This window comes from Coregonus clupeaformis, chromosome 18, assembly GCF_020615455.1.
Source record: "Coregonus clupeaformis isolate EN_2021a chromosome 18, ASM2061545v1, whole genome shotgun sequence".
NCBI classification, from domain to species: domain Eukaryota; kingdom Metazoa; phylum Chordata; class Actinopteri; order Salmoniformes; family Salmonidae; genus Coregonus; species Coregonus clupeaformis.
The window spans coordinates 40110579-40135849 of record NC_059209.1 but is presented as its reverse complement, the minus strand read 5'-3'; the positions used below and the strand labels follow the sequence as shown (position 1 = coordinate 40135849).

Genomic DNA, 25271 nt, shown 5'->3' with positions numbered 1-25271 from the left:
TATTGTATACATTGTTGCTTTGGCAATATTGACGCAATGTTTTTCATGCCAATAAAGCAGCTTGAATTTGACAGAAAGAGACAGAGAGAGCGCGAGACACACAGAGAGAGAGAGAGCGCGAGACACACAGAGAGAGCGCGAGACACACAGAGAGAGCGCGAGACACACAGAGAGAGAGAGAGAGCGCGAGACACAGAGAGAGAGAGAGCGAGCGCGAGACACACAGAGAGAGCGAGCGCGAGACACACAGAGAGAGCGAGCGCGAGACACACAGAGAGAGCGAGCGCGAGACACACAGAGAGAGCGAGCGCGAGACACAGAGAGAGCGAGCGAGACACACAGAGAGAGCGAGCGCGAGACACACAGAGAGAGCGGCGCGAGACACACAGAGAGAGCGAGCGCGAGACACACAGAGAGCGAGCGCGAGACACACAGAGAGAGCGAGCGCGAGACACACAGAGAGAGCGAGCGCGAGACACACAGAGAGAGCGAGCGCGAGACACACAGAGAGAGCGAGCGCGAGACACACAGAGAGAGCGAGCGCGAGACACACAGAGAGAGCGAGCGCGAGACACACAGAGAGAGCGAGCGCGAGACACACAGAGAGAGCGAGCGCGAGACACACAGAGAGAGCGAGCGCGAGACACACAGAGAGAGCGCGAGACACACAGAGAGAGCGCGAGACACACAGAGAGAGCGAGAGCGCGAGACACACAGAGAGAGCGAGAGCGCGAGACACACAGAGAGCGAGCGCGAGACACACAGAGAGCGAGCGCGAGACACACAGAGAGCGAGCGCGAGACACACAGAGAGCGAGCGCGAGACACACAGAGAGCGAGCGCGAGACACACAGAGAGCGAGCGCGAGACACACAGAGAGCGAGCGCGAGACACACAGAGAGCGAGCGCGAGACACACAGAGAGCGAGCGCGAGACACACAGAGAGCGAGCGCGAGACACACAGAGAGCGAGCGCGAGACACACAGAGAGCGAGCGCGAGCCACACAGAGAGCGAGCCACACAGAGAGCGAGACACACAGAGAGCGAGCGCGAGACACACAGAGAGCGAGCGCGAGACACACAGAGAGCGAGCGCGAGACACACAGAGAGCGAGCGCGAGACACACAGAGAGCGAGCGCGAGACACACAGAGAGCGAGCGCGAGACACACAGAGAGCGAGCGCGAGACACACAGAGAGCGAGCGCGAGACACACAGAGAGCGAGCGCGAGAGGGACAGAGAGCGAGCGCGAGAGGGACAGAGAGCGAGCGCGAGAGGGACAGAGAGCGAGCGCGAGAGGGACAGAAAGAGAGCGAGAGAGGGACAGAGAGGAGAGATGAAACAGGACATACGCATGGTTGAACACCAGAAAGAAATTATTCTCATGACAATGATATCTGATGATGAAATCAGTCACCTTATCTGTAAGGGAATTGCTGCTTTGATTAGGCTACATCCAGAACATAGATGTCTTTGATTTCTCTCACTCTCTCTGGCACGCTGTTTAAGTAAACAGGCGTGTCTCGGCAGTCGGTACATAATTATGAACACTTCTTCAGGGCAGATTGAAAGAATACCTAAGTCTTCAGGCCTTTGACACTCAGTACTGCATGCAGCCCAAGAGTTTCCCAAGGCCCAGTCAGAGTTTAAGTCACACATGCTTTTTTCATTCATTCCTGGAATTCCACTTCTGTTACGTGAGTCTCTGGATTGGCTGGCCAAGACATTAAAAGTATGACTCCATTAAACTGGGATGCTGGAACTGATTTGGATCCCGGACAGTAAAATGCTCAGTGCCTGAAACTAATGAGGTTCTTCTTAGGGTGAAGATGCTTTAGATACTCAGTGAAGAACATAAGCGTTGATGTGTTAATTTAAGCATTGATACTGAATGTCAATGTCGGGAGCATGCATTCACTCTCATGTAGCCCACCACATCCTCCTAAATCCCCAAGTCTTATTCCACAATGATCAAGGCCCATCCTCTCAGCTGCCAGTCTGTGGACACATGTATACAGGCTCATCCATGAAGCTGCCAGTCTGTGGACACATTAATACAGGCTCATCCATGAAGCTGCCAGTCTGTGGACACATTAATACAGGCTCATCCATGAAGCTGCCAGTCTGTGGACACATGTATACAGGCTCATCCATGAAGCTGCCAGTCTGTGGACACATTAATACAGGCTCATCCATGAAGCTGCCAGTCTGTGGACACATTAATACAGGCTCATCCATGAAGCTGTCATACAGCCTGCTGCACTAGACCCTAATCAGACAGTCAGATAAAACTCCGTCCTGATGCTCATCATGGCCACAGCCTGGCCTATGGTATTCACATAGCTAAAGAACAATTAATTTACAATCAAAAAACAAAGTTGGAGCAGGATGAGAGCTTCAAGTTCCTCAGTGTCCACCTCAATAAGGAACCATCATGGTCCACACACACACACCAACAGTCGTGAAGAGGGCATGACAACGCCTCTTCCCCCTCAGAAGGCTGAAAAGATTTGGCAAAAAGTTATACAGCTGCACCATTGAGAGCATCTTGACTGGCTGCATCACCGCTTGGTATGGCAACTGCTTGGCATCCGACCACAAGGCGTTACAGAGGGTAGTGCGTACAGCCCAGTACATCACTGGGGCAGAGCTCCCTGCCATACAGGACCTTTTACCAGGCGATGTTAGAGGAAGGCACTAAAATTTGTCAAAGACTCCAGCCACCCAAGTCATAGACCGTTCTCTCTGCTACCACACGGCAAGCGGTACCGACGCACTAAGTCTGGAACCAACATGACCCTGAACAGCTTCTACCCCCAAGCCATAAGACTGCTAAATAGTTAACCAAATAGCTACCCGGACTATCTGCATTGACCCTTTTTGCACTAACATTTTTGACTCACCAAATACGCTGCTGCTACTGTTTATTATCTGTCACTTTTTTCCCTAGTTATATGTACATATCAACCTCAATTACTTTGTACCCCTGCACATCGACTCAGTACTGGTACACCTTGTATATAGCCAAGTTATTGTTAATAATATAATATGCCATTTAGCAGATGCTTTTATCCAAAGCGACTTAGTCATGTGTGCATACATGTTTACATATGGGTGGTCCCGGGGATCGAACCCACTAGCCTGGCGTTACAAGCGCCATGCTCTACCAATTGAGCTACAGAGGACCACATTGTGTATCTATTATTACATGTTTTACTTTTCTATTATTTCCTCTCTCTACATTGTTGGGAAGGACCTGTAAGCATTTCACTGTTAGTCTACACCTGTTGTTTACCAAGCATGTGACAAATACAAAATAAAAATATGATTTGAAAAAGTAACAACTTTCCCCTCCCTAAGCCATGCCTGTTTTAGCCTAATAATGTTCTGTGAAGGTCTATGAATAGGCTATATGTGGTAACACTAAATAGTGGGAACTGGACTGGAAATTGAATAGATGGAATTACTTCCTAGATGACAGAGACTAACCTGGTGTAGGCTACCTTTGGCTCTTCATGAGGCCACCCCGGGGAACTACAGTGTTTCCCTTCAGAACAGCGCTACATTGTAGAACAGCGCTACATTAAGTTGCTAGCAACATTGACTATGAAGACAACTGTTCAGTTTCACAGTTTACCCATTTATGATCCGTCGCCTACACACACTGATGCGTTGCTGTGGTAAAAGCAAACATTGACAAAATCCCAACCCACTCACTCACTTGTAATGATCTCCCGCTTGCCCTCATCCAGGTGGCTCGAAATCACGTCTCCCATAGCGACAAATTCAACTTAATACAATGACAACTCTCCCGTTCGTTTCAAAGGCAAATATAACACAAAAATCTACCAACAAATGAATACAGCAACAACTTTGAACTCCGGTGCCCCCTTCTCATCCGTACCTAAACCGCCAACATAACGTGATTGGAGTGCGAGCGTGAAAGAATCATGGGGAAGAGAAGAGTTGAGCTGAGCAGCAGGCTGGCGTCTATTATTTCGCCATGAGAGAGGAAGCGAGACACACCCTCAATGTGAGTTCATCTGCCAATGAGGGGATTTGATTAATGCCTCGGGTGAACCGGGTTAGCGTTGATTGCATTCGTTTTGGAACAGGGCTGCCTCCCGGACATGATGGCTAGGTTAAGCATGTGGAGTAATGAGTAGGATTCAATTATGTAAATCATTGGTAGGATTCTGTGTTTTCACATGCAAAAGTGATTTATTTTGATAAAAAGGCTATATCAGCCTTTCCAATGAAAACAAGTTTGAAAATGCAATCATAGGGCTATATTTTTGGGAAAGAGATGCTGCCTTGTTGACATGACGAGCAGTAGTGCATGTTAGGCTACTGTTCGATTTGAGATTGCCGCTCCTCCCTCACCGATTTTCCCCGTTCACGTCGCGGGAAATAGCCTAGTGCACTTAATCAAACTCCCTCAGTCTGATTTCTTTAGGCATGTCGAAGGTATGGTTTCGACAGAGCTATGACTGATGAGGCCAATTCGCTACTACCAAGGGGCGTCAAGAGATTGCGCTATGATTTGTTTACCTTTGCCTCGCGCCTATTCCAAAACTTTTAGCTGGAAGAGGTAGCCTAAATATTTTACATAATAGTTTTACCATATGTAAAGTACTTGAATGAAATTAAACTGTTTTTGAACTATAAACCAAACTACTGTGCTTAGCTATTATGCTACAGTAGAAATTACACCAAATTTAGCTTAGCGGTTAGATTGGGCCAGTAACCAAAAGGTCGGTAGTTCGAATCCCCGAGCCGACAAGGTGAACAATCTGTCGATGTGCCCTTGAGCAATGCACTTAACCCTACTCGCACCAGGGCCGGCGTTGATAATGGGCGGATTCGATTATGCCGAGTCTCTTACAAAAGTGTTTTCCGAGTTCCCAGTTGTTTTGAACGCAGCAATTAGTGGAGCTGGGATATACAAAAAAAAAACACATTTACAATTCACACATGCGTATAATAGCCTACATACTTGAAATATGACAAATATAAGCGAACACAAAACACTGTAGTTTATGAGTAAAATTATTTTGATTTATTCAGATAAGATGTGCCTACTATTCAGATCTTCAATATTTTTCAACAGAGCCCTTGAATGGGAGTCATGTGTAACTGCATAGGTGGAGTGTGTCTGAAAGTGTGCGTTGCGAAATAAGTGGGAGGATCAACACGAAGTGGGTGTATGGAAACCTAACAGCTAATTGGGCAGATTGGTTGTCACTCAATACCGTTTTGCGTGCCTGCTTGCTGCATCATTGTAGCATTTTAGCTAAGCCTAACTATTTTCCTCACCATAACATCATTCTCCTAACCAGCTAGGTTAAATTAAAGGATCATTAACATGGCAGGTTAGGAGAACTAAAGACCCTCGCTCCCTTCAGTCTCAACACGAGTTTGATCTGAAGCCATTCCTGTGATTGTGTTTTTGCTATCCATTGTAACCAATATTGTGTTTGTAGGCCTATATGATGTATCTTAATTGCCTCTTAAAGAAGAAGTTACAGGTCTGTGAGAGCCAGAAATCTTGCTTGTTTGTAGGTAACCAAATACTTATTTTCCACCATAATTTGCAAATAAATTCATAAAAAATCCTACAATGTGATTTTCTGGATTTTTTTTCCTCATTTTGTCTGTCATAGTTGACGTGTACCTATGATGAAAATTACAGGCCTCTCTCATCTTTTTAAGTGGGAGAACTTGCACAATTGGTGGCTGACTAAATACTTTTTTTCCCCACTGTATTTCACAACGCCCACTTTCAGACACTACACCTATGCAGTTACCCTAGAGAGGAAGAGGCGAAGGGAGAGGTTTTACTCCGCCCAAAATCTGTTCACAAAAATAATTGAGGTATTTTTGTATGGAGGTCTATGAGTGTCAAATTTGTCAACAAAAAATGGAATTGCTAATTTTCAACGTGAGGCGTATTTGATCAAATAGAAGTTCCATAATGGATAGGTTCTTCTTCTTCTTCGTGTGACTTTCTCACTGGGGGGCTCCCAGTCGAATCACTCACCCTTGGGCTATCCTCTACTCTCATCACTGCCTCAGCATAGGAAACTTTCTGCCCCACTCGAACTCAACCTGTCTCTCTCTCACAGGGACTTCGGATCTCCATCTGCATGGGCACCCCCACAGTTGACACACAGCGCTTTCTCTATCCCAACTGTACACTCCCTCTGACTATGCCCTCCTGCACATTTCTCACATCATGGGATCTCCCTTCTACACACTGCTGCAACATGTCCGAATCCTTGGCACCTAAAGCACCGTAGCGGGTTCGGAACATAGGCCCTCACAGAATAGAATCCCTTTCTGCAACCTTTGACTCTCTATGTCCCCTATCTTCCCGGCCGGCTCGGTCCTCCCCTCCTGCTCCGTGGCTTGATGACTCATTGCGAGCTCACAGAACAGGGCTCCGGGCAGCCGAGAGGAAATGGAGGAAAAGTAGACTCCCTGCGGACATGGCATCTTTTCACTCCCTCCTCTCTACATTTTCTTCCTCTGTTTCTGCTGCTAAAGCCACTTTCTACCACTCTAAATTCCAAGCATCTGCCTCTAACCCTAGGAAGCTCTTTGCCACCTTCTCCTCCCTGCTGAATCCCCCCCCCTCTCTGTGGATGACTTACTTCGTCAACCATTTTGAAAAGAAGGTTGACGACATCCGATCCTCGTTTGTTAAGTCAAATGACACTGCTGGTCCTGCTCACACTGCCCTACCCTATGCTTTGACTTCTTTCTCCCCTCTCTCTCCAGATGAAATCTTGCGACTTGTGACGGCCGGCCGCCCAACAACCTGCCCGCTTGACCCTATCCCCTCCTCTCTTCTCCAGACCATCTCCGGTGACCTTCTCCCCTACCTCACCTCGCTCATCAACTCATCCTTGACCGCTGGCTATGTCCCTTCTGTCTTCAAGAGAGCGAGAGTTGCACCCCTTCTAAAAAAAACTACACTCGATCCCTCCGATGTCAACAACTACAGACCAGTATCCATTCTTTCTTTTCTCTCCAAAACTCTTGAGCGTGCCGTCTTTAGCCAACTCTCTTGCTATCTCTCTCAGAATGACCTTCTTGATCCAAAACAGTCAGGTTTCAAGACTGGTCATTCAACTGAGACTGCTCTTCTCTGTGTCACAGAGGCTCTCCGCACTGCTAAAGCTAACTCTCTCTCTCCTCTGCTCTTGTCCTTCTAGACCTGTCTGCTGCCTTTGATACTGTGAACCATCAGATCCTCCTCTCCACCCTCTCCGAGTTGGGCATCTCCGGCGCGGCTCACTCTTGGATTGCGTCCTACCTGACAGGTCGCTCCTACCAAGTGGCGTGGCGAGAATCTGTCTCCGCACCACGTGCTCTCACCACTGGTGTCCCCCAGGGCTCAGTTCTAGGCCCTCTCCTATTCTCGCTATACACCAAGTCACTTGGCTCTGTCATATCCTCACATGGCCTCTCCTATCATTGCTACGCAGACGACACACAACTAATCTTCTCCTTTCCCCCCTCTGATAACCAGGTGGCGAATCGCATCTCTGCATGTCTGGCAGACATATCAGTGTGGATGACGGATCACCACCTCAAGCTGAACCTCGGCAAGACGGAGCTGCTCTTCCTCCCAGTGAAGGACTGCCCGTTCCATGATCTCGCCATCACGGTTGACAACTCCGTTGTGTCCTCCTCCCAGAGTGCAAAGAGCCTTGGCGTGACCCTGGACAACACCCTGTCGTTCTCCGCTAACATCAAGGCGGTGACCCGATCCTGTAGGTTCATGCTCTACAACATTCGGAGAGTACGACCCTGCCTTACACAGGAAGCGGCACAGGTCCTAATCCAGGCACTTGTCATCTCCCGTCTGGATTACTGCAACTCGCTGTTGGCTGGGCTCCCTGCCTGTGCCATTAAACCCCTACAACTCATCCAGAATGCTGCAGCCCGTCTGGTGTTCAACCGTCCCAAGTTCTCTCACGTCACCCCGCTCCTCCGCACACTCCACTGGCTTCCAGATTACTTGGTTTGTATTCAGGAGATGAAGGTCTGAATTTAGCGCCATTTGTACACTTTCATCGTACCTCCTTTGCAACAATGTTGCCCTGAAGCTAGCTACGACTAGCTAGCTGTTTGTAATTCCCTCTAATGGTTAGGTTGTTACGAATGCACTGATTTAAGTAGATGCACGTGGCATTTTGGCAACTTTGAAAAACACAACTGTATATCGGAGTTGTGCCTGTTTTCATAGAGATAGATAGAGGACTCACCATGGATATAACCTGTTTTAGCACGGGCATTGCCATTTTAAAGTAGTCAATTGGGTGGGGATTCCTATGAGTTGGGTGCAATCAGCCAATGAAGAAGAAAATCGACTACTTTAAAGTGGCGATAGCCTCAATGGCGCTGCCCATGCTGTCACAGGCAATATAATGGCACAGATACAAAGATGAGTCCTCTATCTATCTCTATGGCCCGTTGTTCACGCGTGTATCTGCCCTCTCATTGGCTAGTATGGTCCCACCTGATCTCGCCTGCCTTCCATCTTTGAGGACATATTTATATTGTTAGAGCGGTCACTTGACTATCTTGTCAATATAATAAATTAGAACATCTTTGGTTACCCATACCAGAGAGGAAGATAGCGGGGCGGCAGGTAGCTTAGTGGTTAAGAGCGTTGTGCCAGTAACCGAAAGGTCGCTGGTTCTAATCCCCGAGTCGACTAGGTGAAAAATCTGTCGATGTCCAAGGCACTTAACCCTAATTGCTCCTGTAAATCTGCTAAATGACAAAAAAAAGGCGAAAGGAGAGCCCCAAATCTGTCTTCTCCAGCAGGTGGCGTTTTTTATTTTTTTCCCCGCTCACCAAGTGAGGGGTTTTTGTATGGAGGTCAATCAGAGTGTCGAATTTGGTCAACAAAAAATGTAATGGGTTATTTGCTACGTGAGGCTTATTTGATCAAATATACGTTTCGTAATGCTTAGATTGTTACGAGTGTACTGATATAAGTAGGACACGTGAAATCCCGGCAACTTTGAGAAAAAAACACTATATCGTTGTTGTTCCTGTTCTTCACACGAGGATCTGCCCTCTCATTAACTAGAATGGTCCCACCTGATCCTGCCTCCTTCCGACTGCTTTCCATTTTTTAATACATTTATTTTCATTGTTAGAGCGGCCTTTTGAGTATCTGGTCAATATAATGGATAATCTGTGCCCATACTTGCTTGAATGGCACGCGCACAAAATGAGACCTATGCCTATGTTTACTTAGACATTACTGCCCCCCTGTGGACATCTCTCGGTATTTTGATAATGTAGCCAATGTATGAGTGAGTTTGTAGGCCGATTGAATTATATATTGCACTTGCGCTGAAAATATATAATTTAAAGGTTTTATATTTTTTTTTATTAGGCTTGTGCCACAACAAAATTAAAATCTGAAGTCATTTGCCTAAAAAGGTTACTTTATTCTTACCCTAATGTAAAATACAATAACTTTAACTTGATAAATAATACTCTGCAGAAAGCCAAACAGATTTGTGTCAATTTAAAAGTTAGGCTATATTATCATTAGGTAGTATTGTATGACAGCCGAAATCGGCATGGTTGTACAGTAGCCTACAGATAAGGCGGGGGCGTGGAAGGGATTAGGTCTACTGTCAATGCAATAAGAACGGAGGGAGGTCTGCAGCAGGCTACATCGCTGTATTAGCTGAGGTCGGGTCGGGTTAAGGGAGAGAGAGAGAGGGGGATTTAGAGACGCGTCCACGACAGAGGCATCACCATGGCACCGCTCGGACTAAAAGCAATTGTGGGAGAAAGTAAGAATATTTATTTGTATTTAAGGATCAACCATCACCGTTATGTAGGCTAGGCACTGTGTACTGTGTGTAGGCTATTTTATTTTTGACAGTAGCCTATTCTAAAAAAAAAGTAATTTAGGCTATTTTAATTTGTTTTAATTATTATTTTATTGATATCTAATTTGTATATCAAACATAATTTAAATACATTATTTTGCCAAAAACTTCTCGAGAAGTAGACCTATTGAAAGTAAAATCCAGTGCGCCTAGCATCTGATACGATTGCACCACCGCGCTCTCAGTTCTCCTATCTTTCCTATTTCATCTGGTGGTTCCATTTCTTATATTTCTCTATTGGATAGCACAATAATTGAAAAGTCAATTGAGACACCAATGCAAAGAATGTATCAAAAGTCTATGATATCTCTGCAAGGATCCACTGTGAGACAGATTGACCCACAGCTTGTTTTCTCCTGTCTGCCAGTAGGTTACTGGTAGGTTGGCGGTCTTGGCTCTTCTGTTAACCTTCTGAGACACAATAGTTGCGGTTGTCTGGCTCAGACAGACAGGAGAAGTTTAGTGGTTGCATCCCAAATGGCACCCTATTCCCTATATAGTGCACTTGACCAGAGCCCTATGGGCCCATATTGGCCCTCATCAAAAGTAGTGCATTATACAGGGAATAGGGCAGACATTATCTCCCTTCCCAAAGCTGCTTGTGAGTTTGTGTTGTTGCTGACTGACTCTTTCATGGGGCATTGGGGCAATTCCCCCTAGCTAAACCAGTTGGTTAATTGGATAGTGAATTAATTCAATGATAGACAGACAAGTTGCCTCTATAACCACCAACCAATGTTCAAAACAGCATTGTTTGAAAATCAAATCGAAATCAAATCACATTTTATTGGTCGCATACACATATTTAGCAGATGTTATTGCGGGTGTAGAGAAATGCTTGTGTTCCTAGCTCCAATGAAACATAGGCCTATTTCTGTTTCTTGATAAGCTTTCGGTTTGTAGGATATATTGTCATGGGCGTTGTTACGCCACATCCAGTGGGACAGAAAGACCCCAGAAATAGCAGCCTGTGGCGTAAGAGGATTGGAAGAGATTAAGCCTTGTGATTGCTGCGTGTCCCTCTCACTGACTCACTCCAGTAGATAGATAGGCCAGCTTTTTAATTATATATTTGAAGCTCATACCACCCCCAACGTCAGTAAGACAAAGGAGCTGATCATGGACTACAGGAAACGGATGGCCGAGCACGCCCCCATCCACATCGACGGGGCTGTAGTGGAGAGGGTCGAGAGCTTCAAGTTCTTCAGTGTCCACATCACTAAGGAATTAACATGGTCCACACACACTAACACAATCGTGACGAAGGCTCTTGCCCCTTAGGAGGCTGAAAAGATTTGGCATGGGCCCTCAGATCGTCAAAAAGTTATACAGCTGCACCATTGAGAGCATCTTGACTGGCTGCATCACCGCTTGGTATGGCAACTGCTTGGCATCTGACCGCAAGGCGTTACAGGGGGTAATGCGTATGGCCCAGTACATCACTGGGGCAGAGCTCCCTGCCATCCAGGACCTCTATACCAGGCGGTATCAAACGAAGGCCCTAAAAATTGTCCAAGACTCCAGTGACCCAAGTCATAGACTGCTCTCTGCTACCACACGGCAAGCGGTACCGATGCACCAAGTCTGCAACCAACAGGACACTGAACAGCTTCTAACCCCAAGCCATAAGACTGCTAAATAGTTAGTTAAATAGTTAACCAATAGCTACCCGGACTATCTGCATTGAACATTTTTGCACAAACTTTTTTGACTCATCACATACGCTGCTGCTACTGTGTATTATCTATCCTGTTTCCTAGTCACTTTACCCCTACCTCTACCTATATGTACATATTTACCTAAATTACCTCGTACCCCTGCACATCGACTCGGTACTGTTAGTCTACACCTGTTGTTTTTGAAGCATGTGACAAATAAAATGTGATTTTACCACAGACTGGCATCCCAGGGACTGGCATCTGGGTGGCATAGCCTACATGATAGGATGAAGCATTTGTTCAAACACAGGCCCAGCTAACAATGTTAGGGGAGACATCTTTTGTGATGTTACCCATATGGGTTGTACTGCTTTATGTTGTACTACTGTCAAGTAGTAAAAGTAGTAGATAGGTCCAATGTCTGCAGTACATACCTATTCTCATTTTGGAACATCTGGATGATGGATGCTACGGTGCGCTTTCTGCCCAGCCTCTCTCAAGGTCAAACCATGGTTGACCACATGGTCCACCACAGTCGCCCAAATTTCATCAGAGATTACTCTCCTTGTTCTTGGTCTTCCCTTGTTCTGGTTCTGCTAAATGAGTTACAGGTTTGGGTCAAATTTGGTGTCTGGTTCTGCTAAATGAGTTACAGGTTTGGGTCAGATTTGGTGTCTGGTTCTGCAAAATGAGTTACAGCTTTTGGTCAGATTTGGTGTCTGGTTCTGCTAAATGAGTTACAGGTTTGGGTCAGATTTGGTGTCTGGTTCTGCTAAATGAGTTACAGGTTTGGGTCAGATTTGGTGTCTGGTTCTGCAAAATGAGTTACAGCTTTGGGTCAGATTTGGTGTCTGGTTCTGCTAAATGAGTTACAGGTTTGGGTCATTGTGCCTCATGGGACAGTTTTAGTATGTAAACAATTGAGAAAAACTGTAAATGCAAGTCTAAGAAGCGGTAGATCTGTTCTATGTGGGCTATTTCTATGCTTCCTGCTCTTAAGTTTCGGTTTTGCGTCTTTTACTTTCAGATTTGTACCCCAGGTTAAAACAGCTGAAAATATAATATTTTTGGTTATGGAAAATATATTTCACAGCGGTTTAGATGGTACAATGATTCTCTACACTATGCATGCTTGTTTTGTCACATAAACTGAAATTAGGCGAACTATTAGAATTTTAGCAACCAGGAAATGGCGCAGCGATTTTTGCATTAGTGCAGCTTTAATATCTTATAGTCTGAGAACATGGCAAGCATGTTCTGTGTATATTTGGTGTGATGTTGGTGGAATATTCCCATAACCCTCAGAAAACTGGACACGAATATTCTTGCAATGTTCCAATGAAACACATCTAAAACATTAACCCTCAGAAAACTGGACACTGGAATATTCTTGCAATGTTCCAATGAAACATGTCTAGTACATTAATCCGGAACATTCTGAGACATGGTAACCACATTCGGGGTAAGTTCTGTTTGACATTTAGGGAATGGTCTCTTGGAAACATCACTGGAACATACCTATGAAAACATTAGATAATGACCTAATCAGACTCTTAAGGGAATGTTCTCTAAAGTTGTGGGAACGTTTGCTGTTAGCTGAGATCTGTGTCCCAAATGGCACCCTATTCCCTAGGTCCTGGTCAAGAGTAGCACAGTTTAAAGGGAATAGGGTTCCATTTGGGATGCATCAACAGTCTTCCAGATGGTTCCAAGGGGCGCCAGGTTCCAAAACTCCTCACAGATTGAATTCAAGTGTTACACTGTATGACATGCCTGCTTCACACCCCTCAGAGGAGCCCATTAAATGCCAACTATGGCTATGCCCTCATTGCTAACACCATCTGTCACCCCCTTAAACTAAGAATTCACTAGACCAAAATATCTGACATGCATTCTTTCATCTGAGACATTATGCTTAGATTCCCAGGCTTTGCTAATGTTGTTCCAATAGTCGAGTCAGTGAGATGAGATTTTGGAAGGACGGCCTCGCGAGACTTTACTGTATATGACAAGGGGCAAACAGCCTACAACGCTTTTATCACAGGAAAGTTTAATGTGCAAACTGAAGTGTGTGCTAATCAATGATTTCTCCCTTTACAGAGATTATGAATGATGTCATCAAGAAGGTACACAAGAAAGGAGAATGGAAGGTATGGGCAGCTTTTACAGTGCCTTCAGAAAGTATACTGAACAAAAATATAAACGCAACATGCAACAATTTCAAAGATTTTACTGCGTTGAAGTTTATATAAGGAAATCAGTCAATTGAAATAAATAAATTAGGCCCTAATCTATGGGTTTCACATGACTGGGCAAGGGTGGATCCATGGGTGGGCCTGGGAGGGCATAGGCCTACCCACTTGGGAGCCAGGCCCACCCAGTGGGGAGCCAGGCCCAGCCAATCAGAATTAGTTTTTCCGCACAAAAGGGCTTTATTACAGACAGAAATACGCCTCAGCACCCCTTCATACTATCCCGCAGGTGAAGAAGCCGGATGTGGAGGTCCTGGGCTGGCATGGTTACACATGGTCTGGGGTTGTGAGGCCGGTTGGACGTACTGCCACATTCTCTAAAACGATGTTGGAGGCGGCTTATGGTAGAGAAAATAACATGAAATTCTCTAGCAAAAGCTCTGGTGGACATTCCTGCAGTCAGGATGCCATTTGCACGCTCCCTCAAAACTTGAGACATATGTGGTATTGTGTTGTGTGACAAAACTGCTCCCGAGTGGCGCAGCGGTCTAAGGCTCAGATCTCAGTGCTTGAGGCGTCACTACAGACCCCCTGGTTCGATTCCAGGCTGTATCTCAACCGGCCGTGATTGGGAGTCCCATAGGGCGGCGCACAATTGGCCCAGTGTCGTCCGGGTTTGGCCGGTGTAGGCCGTCATTGTAATTAAGAATTTGTTCTTAACTGACTTGCCTAGTTAAATAAAGGTAAAATAAAATAAATTAAAATGTTTAAAATGGCCTTCTATTGTCCCCAGCACTGTTAGGCCTACTGCTGCTAGGTAGCTCTCTCTCTGCTCTCCCCCTTCCCTCTGTCTGTCCTTGATTGCAGGAGTGAAGTCTGGTGTGCGGGAGTCAGGGTTCCAGCTGCAGCTCATTCACCATAATCACCTCAGCCTTTAAGACCCGGTCAAACTTTCCACTCATCGTCAGATCATAGTCAAGACAACCATATATTTGGAACCTGACTCCTGCCACCACCATCCTGCTCTCCACTATCGGGCCTCTCCTTTGGACTCACCACGGACACTAGGACATTACGGTACCACACCTGCCCTGACCTGGATCTGGACCCTCCCTGTAACCTGGACTTGCTCTTCCCCATTTATTGGAAACCTGGACTATTGAACATTATAATAAACCTGTTAAAACTTCTCTGGCTTGGTGTACTTGTCTGCATTTGGGTTCTATCCAGTTAAATCATAACAGTATGATCTGACCAACATGAACCCAGCAGACAGTAGCTCGGATACCACCCCAGAGTGCACTCAAATTTGGACTGCCATAGCCAATCAGGGCATTCTACTTGGCCAACATGATACCCTGTTTAAGACGATTGCTGAGGACAGTCAGGTGCTGCTTAATCAGGTTCAATTACTCACCAATCAAGTGTCTGCCCTTACTACCCCTTCAGCCCAGATCAGAGAGCCTTTTGTTCCTGCTCCAGAGCGCTATGACGGGAACATGGGAACCTGTGGCGATTTTTTGACTCAATGCTCGTTAGTGTTTGAACAACAGCCCCTCACCTACGCCTCAGAAAGAGCCCGTATTGCCTACCTTATCAACTCTACTAGCGGTTCCGCTCGTGCCTGGGGATCCGCGGTCTGGGAGAGTCAGTCGGACATTTGCAACGCTTACGTGGCCTTCACCACGGAGATGAGGAAGGTTTTGACCACCCCGTACGAGGCAAGGAGGCTGCGAAACGGTTGTTTTCTCTTCGGCAGGGGGCTCGTAGTGTGGCGGAGATGGCAGTGGAGTTTCGGACTTTAGCAGCAGTGAGTGGTTGGAATGACGAGGCATTACAAGGAGTGTTCATCAATGCTTTGTCTGAGACTTTAAAAGATGAATTGGTGTCATATGATGAATCGCCTACGCTGGATAATCTTATTTCACTCACTATCAGGTTGGATAATCGGATTCGGGAGCCGCCGGGAGAGGAGTGTTAGTTCCAAGCAACCTGTCTGTCATCAACAAACTCCTCCCTGCATCGTCCCTACGGAGAGAGCCGTGTCTTCCCGAGTCGATACGAGGAGCACTGAACCCGAAGCCATGGAGGTGGGTCGTGCACGGTTGTCCTCAGAGGAGCGTGCACGTCGTATTCAGGCTCGGGTCTGCCTGTATTGTGGAGAAGCTGGTCATTTCGTTCCTTCCTGCCCAGTTCGTCCGGGGAAAAGGGCCGGCTCATCATTTATGGGAGAAGTTTTGGTGAGCCGAGCAGCGGATTCTTCCTCTTCTCCCCGCATTCTGCTCCAGGCATCCCTCCAGTGGCAGTCCCAGAATTTCTCTGTTAGTGCGCTGATTGACTCTGGTGCCGACGAAAGCTTTTTGGATAGAGAGTGGGCTCAACAAATGGATTTGGAGACTGTTCCTATGGACTGTCCGCTGCAGGCTAAGGGTCTAAATGGACAATTGTTGACCCGCATTACCCATCAGACTGTTCCTGTTTGTCTTAGAGTGTCGGGAAATCATCAGGAGAACATTCAATTCCATATTATCGACTGCCCACAGACTCCCCTGGTCCTTGGTATCCCCTGGCTCATAAAACACAATCCACACATTGATTGGGTGACAGGTAGCATTGTTTCATGGAGCACATTTTGTCATGTGAATTGTTTGTGTTCTGCTCAGACTCCTGCCAGTACTGTGCCTCAACCTCCACTGGAGTCCATGGATCTTTCTGCTGTTCCTGACGTGTATCATGACCTGGCATCCGTTTTCTGCAAACACAGAGCTACTTCTCTTCCTCCTCACCGGCCTTACGACTGCGCCATTGACCTCCAGCCAGGAGCCCCGCTCCCCAGCAGTCGCCTGTACAATCTCTCCCGGCCGGAGACGGAGGCTATGGAGAACTACATTCGGGACTCCTTGGCGGCAGGTATTATGCGTCCTTCCTCGTCACCTGTAGGAGCGGGATTCTTTTTTGTTGCTAAGAAGGATAAGACCCTCAGACCCTGTATTGATTACCGTGGACTTAACAACATCACCATTAAGAACAAGTATTCTCTGCCTTTGATTAATTCTGCTTTTCCCCTCCTTCATGGTGCTACCATCTTTACGAAACTGGATCTACGAAATGCGTATCACCTGGTGCGCATTCGTAAGGGTGATGAATGGAAGACTGCCTTCAACACACCCTTGGGACATTTTGAGTATCGGGTTATGCCTTTTGGGTTGTCTAATGCCCCTGCTGTTTTTCAGGCACTAGTCAATGATGTCCTTCGGGACATGTTGAATCGGTTTGTTTTTGTCTATCTGGATGATATCTTGATTTTCTCAGAGTCCTCCCAGGAACATGAACTGCATGTGCGCCAGGTGTTGCAAAGGTTGTTGGAGAACAAACTGTTTGTGAAGATGGAGAAATGTGAATTTCATGTGTCTGAGACCTCTTTTTTGGGTTACATCATAGCTCAGGGGGAGCTGCGGATGGACCCAGCTAAGATCTCTGCTGTCACGGACTGGCCAGCTCCCTCTACCCGCAAACAACTTCAACGATTCCTGGGGTTTGCGAACTTCTATAGGAGGTTCATCAAGGACTACAGCCGCATTGCGGCGCCACTCACCGCTCTCACCTCCATCTCACGACCGTTCACTTGGAATGAAGGGGCCGAATCAGCGTTCGAAGAACTGAAACATCGCTTCGCCTCGGCTCCCATTCTGATGCAGCCGGACCCCGACCGCCAGTTTGTCGTGGAGGTGGATGCATCCGACACTGGGGTAGGTGCAGTGTTGTCACAACGTTCTCCTGAAGATAACAAACTGCATCCCTGTGCTTTTCTCTCAAGGAAACTTTCTCAGGCAGAGAGGAATTATGATGTTGGAAATCGTGAACTGCTCGCCGTTAAGCTGGCTCTCGAGGAGTGGCGACATTGGTTGGAGGGGGGGCGGAACAACCCTTCATCGTTTGGACGGATCATAAGAATCTGGCTTACCTCCAGTCAGCGAAGCAGCTCAACCCCCGTCAAGCCAGGTGGGCACTATTTTTTGGGAGATTCAATTTTTCTCTGTCTTACCGTCCTGGGTCACGCAACGTCAAGCCTGACGCCCTGTCTCGTGTTCATTCGGCTGTTGATACTGGTAGTAACCCTGAACCCATTTTGCCTCCTACCTGCAGTATTGCAGTCATCACATGTGACATCGAGGGGATTGTTAGACAGGCTCAACATCATCAAGCTGACCCTGGGAGGGGTCCTCCTAACCGGATGTTTGTCCCTGAGTCTGCTCGCTCCCAGGTACTTCAGTGGGCTCACTCGTCTCCCCTTACCTGTCACCCTGGAGTTTCGCGGACCCTTGACTTTGTGCGACGGAAGTTCTGGTGGGCCACGATGGAGGCGGACACTCGAGCCTTCATTGCTGCTTGTACGGTATGTGCACGAAGTAAAAACTCCACCCAGGCCAGCGCTGGTCATCTACGACCTCTACCTATACCCAGCCGGCCCTGGTCGCATATCGCTATGGATTTTGTCACTGGACTTCCCCCTCATCTGGTAAGACTGTCATTCTTACGGTGATTGATCGTTTTTCTAAGTTCGCTCATTTTTTGGCCCTACCTAAACTGCCCACTGCCAGAGAGACGGCTGATATTTTGGTTGAACATGTGTTCCGCTCTCATGGTCTACCCACGGATATTGTCTCTGACAGGGGTCCCCAGTTTGTCTCCCAGGTGTGGAAAGCTTTCTGTAAAGCTTTGGGCATTACATCCAGCCTGTCCTCTGGATATCACCCCCAGACCAACGGGCAAGCCGAGAGAGCGAACCAGGAGATGGAGACCGCACTTCGCTGTGTCACTGGGTCTAACCCTGGGTCATGGAGCTCCATGCTCCCCTGGGTGGAATATGCTCATAACACCTTGACTAACGCTTCCTCTGGTTTGTCTCCTTTTCTGTGTGCTCTGGGTTATCAACCTCCCCTGTTCCCTTCCCAAGAGAGGGAACTTGCGGTACCCTCGGTGCAGTCCCACATGCGCCGCTGCTGCAAGGTCTGGAGGAAGGCCAGGGTAGCTCTGTCCCGAGCTTCGGCGTACATGCAGAGGCAAGCCAACCGTCACCGGTCCCAGGCTCCCGGTTACTCTCCTGGTCAAGAGGTATGGCTGAAGTCACGGGACCTTCCATTGAAGGTGGAGTCGAAGAAGATGGCGCCTCGTTTTATAGGACCGTTCAAGATACTGTCTATTGTTAACCCCTGCGCGGTTAAGCTACAGCTTCCTGCCTCCCTACGGGTTCATTCCACCTTTCATGTTTCCCAGATTAAGCCTGTGTCGGTTAGCCCTTTGTGCCCGCCCTCTCGTCCCCCCTCCTCCGCCCAAGATCGTGGGTGGGGGTCCGGTCTACACTGTCCGGCGACTTCTGGATGTTCGCCGCCGGGGTCGTGGGTTTCCAGTACCTGGTGGATTGGGAGGGTTATGGTCCTGAGGAACGTTCCTGGGTGCCCAGGAGCTTCATTGTGGATCCTGCTCTGGTTCGTGAGTTTCATAGGTTACATCCTGATAAACCCTGTCGGCCGCCAGGTGGCGTCCGTAGAGGGGGGGGTACTGTTAGGCCTACTGCTGCTAGGTAGCTCTCTCTCTGCTCTCCCCCTTCCCTCTGTCTGTCCTTGATTGCAGGAGTGAAGTCTGGTGTGCGGGAGTCAGGGTTCCAGCTGCAGCTCATTCACCATAATCACCTCAGCCTTTAAGACCCGGTCAAACTTTCCACTCATCGTCAGATCATAGTCAAGACAACCATATATTTGGAACCTGACTCCTGCCACCACCATCCTGCTCTCCACTATCGGGCCTCTCCTTTGGACTCACCACGGACACTAGGACATTACGGTACCACACCTGCCCTGACCTGGATCTGGACCCTCCCTGTAACCTGGACTTGCTCTTCCCCATTTATTGGAAACCTGGACTATTGAACATTATAATAAACCTGTTAAAACTTCTCTGGCTTGGTGTACTTGTCTGCATTTGGGTTCTATCCAGTTAAATCATAACAAGCACAAGGTGCACCTGTGTAATGATCATGCTGTTTCATCAGCTTCTTGATATGCCACACCTGTCAGGTGGATGGATTATCTTGGCAAAGGAGAAATGCTCACTAACAGGGATGCAAACAAATCTGTGCTCAACATTTGAGATAATTAAGCTTTTTGTGCATATGGACAATTTCTGGGATCTTTTATTTCAGCTCATGAAACATGGGACCAACACTTTACATGTTGCAATTATATTTTTGTTCGGTATATATTGAATAATTTCTGAAGGCACCGTATGTCAATGGTTATAAATGACTGTGTCTTGGATATTAATTACTGTGTCTTGCTTATGAATGACTGTGTCTTGGTTATGAATGACTGTGTCTTGGTTATAAATGACCGTGTCTTGGTTATGAATGACTGTGTCTTGGTTATAAATGACTGTGTCTTGGTTATGAATGACAGTGTCTTGGTTATAAATGACTGTGTCTTGGTCATTAATGACTGTGTCTTGGTTATGAATGACTGTCTTGGTTATAAATGACTGTGTCTTGGTTATGAATGACTGTGTCTTGGTTATAAATGACTGTGTCTTGGTTATTAATGACTGTGTCTTGCTTATGAATGACTGTGTCTTGCTTATTAATGACTGTGTCTTGGTTATGAATGACTGTGTCTTGGTTATAAATGACTGTGTCTTGGTTATGAATGACTGTGTCTTGGTTATTAATGACTGTGTCTTGCTTATGAATGACTGTGTCTTGCTTATTAATGACTGTGTCTTGCTTATTAATGACTGTGTCTTGGTTATGAATGACTTTGTCTTCCTTATGAATGACTGTGTCTTGCTTATGAATGACTGTGTCTTGGTTATGAATTACTGTGTCTTGGTTATGAATGACTGTGTCTTGGTTATACATGACAGTGTCTTGGTTATGAATGACTGTGTCTTGGTTATGAATGACTGTGTCTTGGTTATACATGACAGTGTCTTGGTTATGAATGACTGTGTCTTGGTTATTAATGACTGTGTCTTGGTTATGAATGACTGTGTCTTGGTTATAAATGACTGTGTCTTGGTTATGAATGACTGTGTCTTGGTTATAAATGACTGTGTCTTGGTTATGAATGACTGTGTCTTGGTTATGAATGACTGTGTCTTGGTTATAAATGACTCTCTGACAGTACGTGATAGTGCTGGTCTGCGCCCAAATGGCACCCTATTCCCTATATAGTGTATTACTTTTGACTAGAGCCCTATGGGTCTTGGGATATACCCCTTGACGCACTGTGACCTCTGACCCGTGTCCTCCCTGCCCTCCCCCAGGTGCTGGTTGTAGACAAGCTGAGCATGAGGATGATGTCATCTTGCTGTAAGATGACAGATATCATGTCAGAGGGCATCACCAGTGAGTACCACTCTGTCAACGTCACACACACGCACGCACACAAGCTTACTGATCAGCATCACTTTGCCTATTTGACTTTGTTATTGAAAATATATTTCACAGGGATTTAGATGGTACAATAATTCCCTACACTGTTCACTCAATTTCAGTTTATGTGAGAAAACAAGCACTGAATAGTGTAGGGAATTATTCTACCATCTAAATCACTGTGAAATATATTTTCAATAACAACAAATATTGTTTTTACAGCTGTTTGAAGCTGGTGGACCAAAACAGAAAGTAAAAGGCTCAAGCGCGAGTCTCCGCCATGTTGCAGAGAAACTGGATGTGGGGGAGGGGGGAGATTTGTTTTGAATGCAGCCTAGTGCTGTTGCAATTCAGCTAGCTTCCACATAGGGGATACATTCTAGGTATAGCACCTTTAATTGGCTAACTTAATGACTGTGCTTTTCTGTCCTCTCCTGTCCAGTTGTTGAAGACATCGGCAAGAAGCGGGAGCCTCTCCCTAGTATGGAGGCCATCTACCTCATAACTCCCAATGATGAGGTATGAGAGACATTTAGTAGACGCTTTTATCCAAAGCCTCTTACTCTAGTACATTCATACATTTACATATGGGTGGCTCCAGTGTAATATGAAACCCACAGCTCTGGAGTTGGAAGTGCCATGCTCTACCACCTGAGCCACACACGACCACAACCATTTTGCTTTCTTTGGTAATATTCTAATGATGTTGCCGACCGTTCCTTCTCCTCCCTAGACTGTGGAGGCACTCATAGATGACTTCAGAGACCCGCGGTCGCCCAGATACAGAGGAGCTCACGTCTTCTTCACTGACAGTGAGTAATTTTAGAGAGACATGGGACGACTGCATCCCATCGCCTACTGTATATGTGAATTAGAGTATGGAGCAGTCTGAGGCCTACTGGAGTACTGGGAACGGACTAGCAGATGGAACGGCAGGCAACTCTTTGACACCATACCAACACTCAATGTCAACCTTATGCAGTAGAGTATATTGATTTCTATTCTATTTCCTTTTTTCTTTAATCTTTTAATGTATCTTTTTTGTCACTCCCCCTCCCTCACAGCAATCCCGGATTCATTGTTTAATTTGTTGACGAAATCCCGCGCGTCCAAAGCCATGAAGACCTTGACTGAGATCCACATCGCCTTTCTGCCCTATGAGTCTCAGGTCAGAACTTGTCTGCCCTTCTGTCTGTCTGTCTGTCTGTCTGGAGAGAGAGAGAGGGAGAGGGAGAGGGAGAGAGAGACATGGAGAGACACGGACAAACAGGAGGGGAGACAGAGGAGGAAGTGGGAGAGGGGGAGGAATAAGGGAAGAGTAGGGGAGGAGTGGAGGAGTGGAGTGGAGGAGGGATTGCTGAATGAGCTGGGGTTGTCTCCTCTCCTCTCCACTCCTCTTTCTCCTGATGGAATGTTCCAGAGCAGAGCGGCTTTAGCCAGGCCATGGCTTTGCTGTGTCTCCAATCCTCTGCTGTTCTGTTTTCCTCTAGAATTAATCCTACAGGAGGGGGGTGGTGGGGTGGTGGTGGAAGTGGGGTATGGGGAGGCCACGTCGTCCTGCCTCCCTCCCTTCTAGCCCGCCTCTAATCCCTCACCTCATTGGCTGATGGGAGGTGAAGGAGAGTTGTGTGACAAGGGGAAGTTGTTTGCACACCAGAGGGATGAGACGATCAACAGATGGGCTCAACCGTGTGGAGTTGCCAGTGATAGTGGTGGTGGTGCGTGGGGAAAGAGAGAGTTTGCCTGACTGGCACACGTTATGGTAGTAGAGGAAATGGAAAGGGATGGAGGGAGGTATGTCAGAGCAGAAATAGGAAGTTTCAGATTGGAAATAATGTCATCATGGTGCATTTGGGAAATCCCTCCTACGGAAGAGAAAGTACTGGAGGAAATAATGAAAGATGTCCCATCTGCTCCTACAGCACTGGACTGTGTTGTCAGTCATTTGGGCAGCACTCAGTGTAATGAAAGAGTATGATATTATCTCCCCCACACACACACTGTTTGACTTACACACAATCTCACACACTGCTACAGTGCCTCCTGCGCGCCCGGCCCTGCATGCCCACTGGATAGGGTTGCAAAATTCCCGGTTGGAGGATTCATGGATTTCTTACTTATTCCATCCTGATTACAGGAATATTCCAAACAGGATTTCTGGAAAACCTAGGAAGTGACCAGAATATTTGGGTCTAGGCCGGGCAACTGTAAAGCACTTCGTGACAACTATCGACGTAAAAATAGCCTAATAAAATACATTGGATTGATGTATTATTTCTTTGTGTGTATGTAGGGGTATTCCCTCTTATATCTGTCTTATGTCTGTGTGTCTAGGTGTTTTCCCTGGACAAGACTGATGCCTTCCAGGATTTCTACAGCCCCTACAAGGCTGACATCAAGCACAACATGTTGGAGCGTTGTGCTGAGCAGATCGCTACTCTCTGCAACACCCTGAAGGAATACCCTGGCGTCAGATACAGAGGGTGAGACAGAGAGAGAGCGAGAGGGTGAGACAGAGAGAGAGAGAGAGAGGGTGAGACAGAGAGAGAGAGAGAGAGGGTGAGACAGAGAGAGAGAGAGAGCGAGAGAGAGAGGGTGAGACAGAGAGAGAGAGAGAGAGAGAGAGAGAGAGAGAGAGAGAGAGAGGGTGAGAGAGAGAGAGAGAGAGAGAGAGAGAGAGAGAGAGAGAGAGAGAGAGAGAGAGAGAGAGAGAGAGAGAGAGAGAGAGAGAGAGAGAGAGAGAGAGAGAGAGAGAGAGAGAGAGAGAGAGAGAGAGAGAGAGAGAGAGAGAGAGAGAGAGAGAGAGAGAGAGAGAGAGAGGGAGGAAGCACTATCAATAACTAGGCTTTCTATTGCCCTGATACACGGCTGTTAACGCCTATGGTGTTAACAGCCTGTATAGACTGATGTCTGTTGGAAAGCTAAGAGCCTATCTGTTGTCTACTTGTCTTGACTCAGGGACTACAAAGACTGTGCCACTCTGGCTCAGCTCCTGCAGGACAAGCTGGATGGCTACAAGGCAGATGACCCCACCATGGGAGAGGTGAGGCAGGAGAGGAGAGGAGAGCAGACAACCAGGGTTGGAGTCAATTCCATTTAATTTCCAGTCAATTCAGATAGTAAACCCAATTCCACATTTTCCTCATTGAAAAGGAGAGAATTGGCATTGGAATTTCAGTGTACTCCCTGAATTGACTAGAATTTAAATGGAATTGACCCCGACCCTGCAGTCAACGAACCAACCATAATGATTTCACTGGGGCAAGAAAGGACCTTACAAAACACACTGAGCCGGTGAACGGCTAAAAGCATCAGGTGGCCACAGTGTGTTAGAGATCACCTGCTGGGTGTCAACAAACGGTGGCCATTCAATATATAGAATTGTTAGGAAATGAACAGGGAAATTACGTCCGATGTTCAGGTCAGAGGCGATAGGAAAGTCACCAGCTGGTTTTACGCTTTCGCCGGCACGGTGGGTTTTGTCCTTTAGGTTACATTGAAACACGTCATTACGTAAAACCAATGTAGCACGCACAGGCAAAATAATGGAATAGTTGAATCTATGGTTGTTGTAACATTTTGGAGGTTATGTATGAAACTGTAGCAGTGTAGTCGAATCATAATGTAAACACACACATACGTTGGCACATGGAGCAGTTGTATGGCTCAGTTGGTAGAGCATGGCGTTTGCAATGCCAGGGTTGTGGGTTCGATTCCCGGGGCCATCCATATGTAAGATGGATGCACACATGACTGTAAGTCGCTTTGGATTTAAAGCATCTGCTAAATGGCATATAGTTGAAGTCGGAAGTTTGCATACACCTCAGCCAAATACATTTAAATTCAGTTTTTCACAATTCATGACATTTAATCCTAGTAAAAATTCCCTGTCTTAGGTCAGTTAGGATCACCACTTTATTTTGAGAATGTGAAATGTCAGAATAATAGTAGAGAGAATGATTTATTTCAGTTTTTATTTCTTTCATCACATTCCCAGTGGGTCAGAAGTCTATATACACTCAATTAGTATTTGGTAGCATTGCCTTTAAATTGTTTAACTTGGGTCAAACG

General features: G+C 46.7%; 2 protein-coding genes across 3 annotated transcripts in view; one reads left to right on the top strand and one right to left on the bottom strand.

The window, feature by feature from the left end:
- The window catches only part of niban2b (niban apoptosis regulator 2b), a 53436-nt gene extending 49406 nt beyond the window's left edge, over positions 1-4030 (bottom strand). Inside the window, exon 1 of the mRNA XM_041897301.2 lies at positions 3720-4030. Coding sequence (XP_041753235.2) covers positions 3720-3774 — 55 coding nt within the window. The 5' untranslated portion in view covers positions 3775-4030. The remainder of the gene's footprint in view (positions 1-3719) is intronic.
- A 5666-nt stretch (positions 4031-9696) lies between these two features.
- LOC121581908 (syntaxin-binding protein 1-like) overlaps positions 9697-25271 on the top strand; it is a 45076-nt gene continuing 29501 nt past the window's right edge. For both annotated transcript variants that reach the window (XM_045226865.1, XM_045226864.1), the window contains exons 1-8: positions 9697-9825; positions 13683-13732; positions 21092-21173; positions 21643-21719; positions 21934-22012; positions 22265-22368; positions 23535-23683; positions 24159-24243. In XM_045226865.1, the coding sequence (XP_045082800.1) occupies positions 9789-9825; positions 13683-13732; positions 21092-21173; positions 21643-21719; positions 21934-22012; positions 22265-22368; positions 23535-23683; positions 24159-24243 (663 nt within the window). In that variant the 5' untranslated portion in view covers positions 9697-9788. The remainder of the gene's footprint in view (positions 9826-13682; positions 13733-21091; positions 21174-21642; positions 21720-21933; positions 22013-22264; positions 22369-23534; positions 23684-24158; positions 24244-25271) is intronic.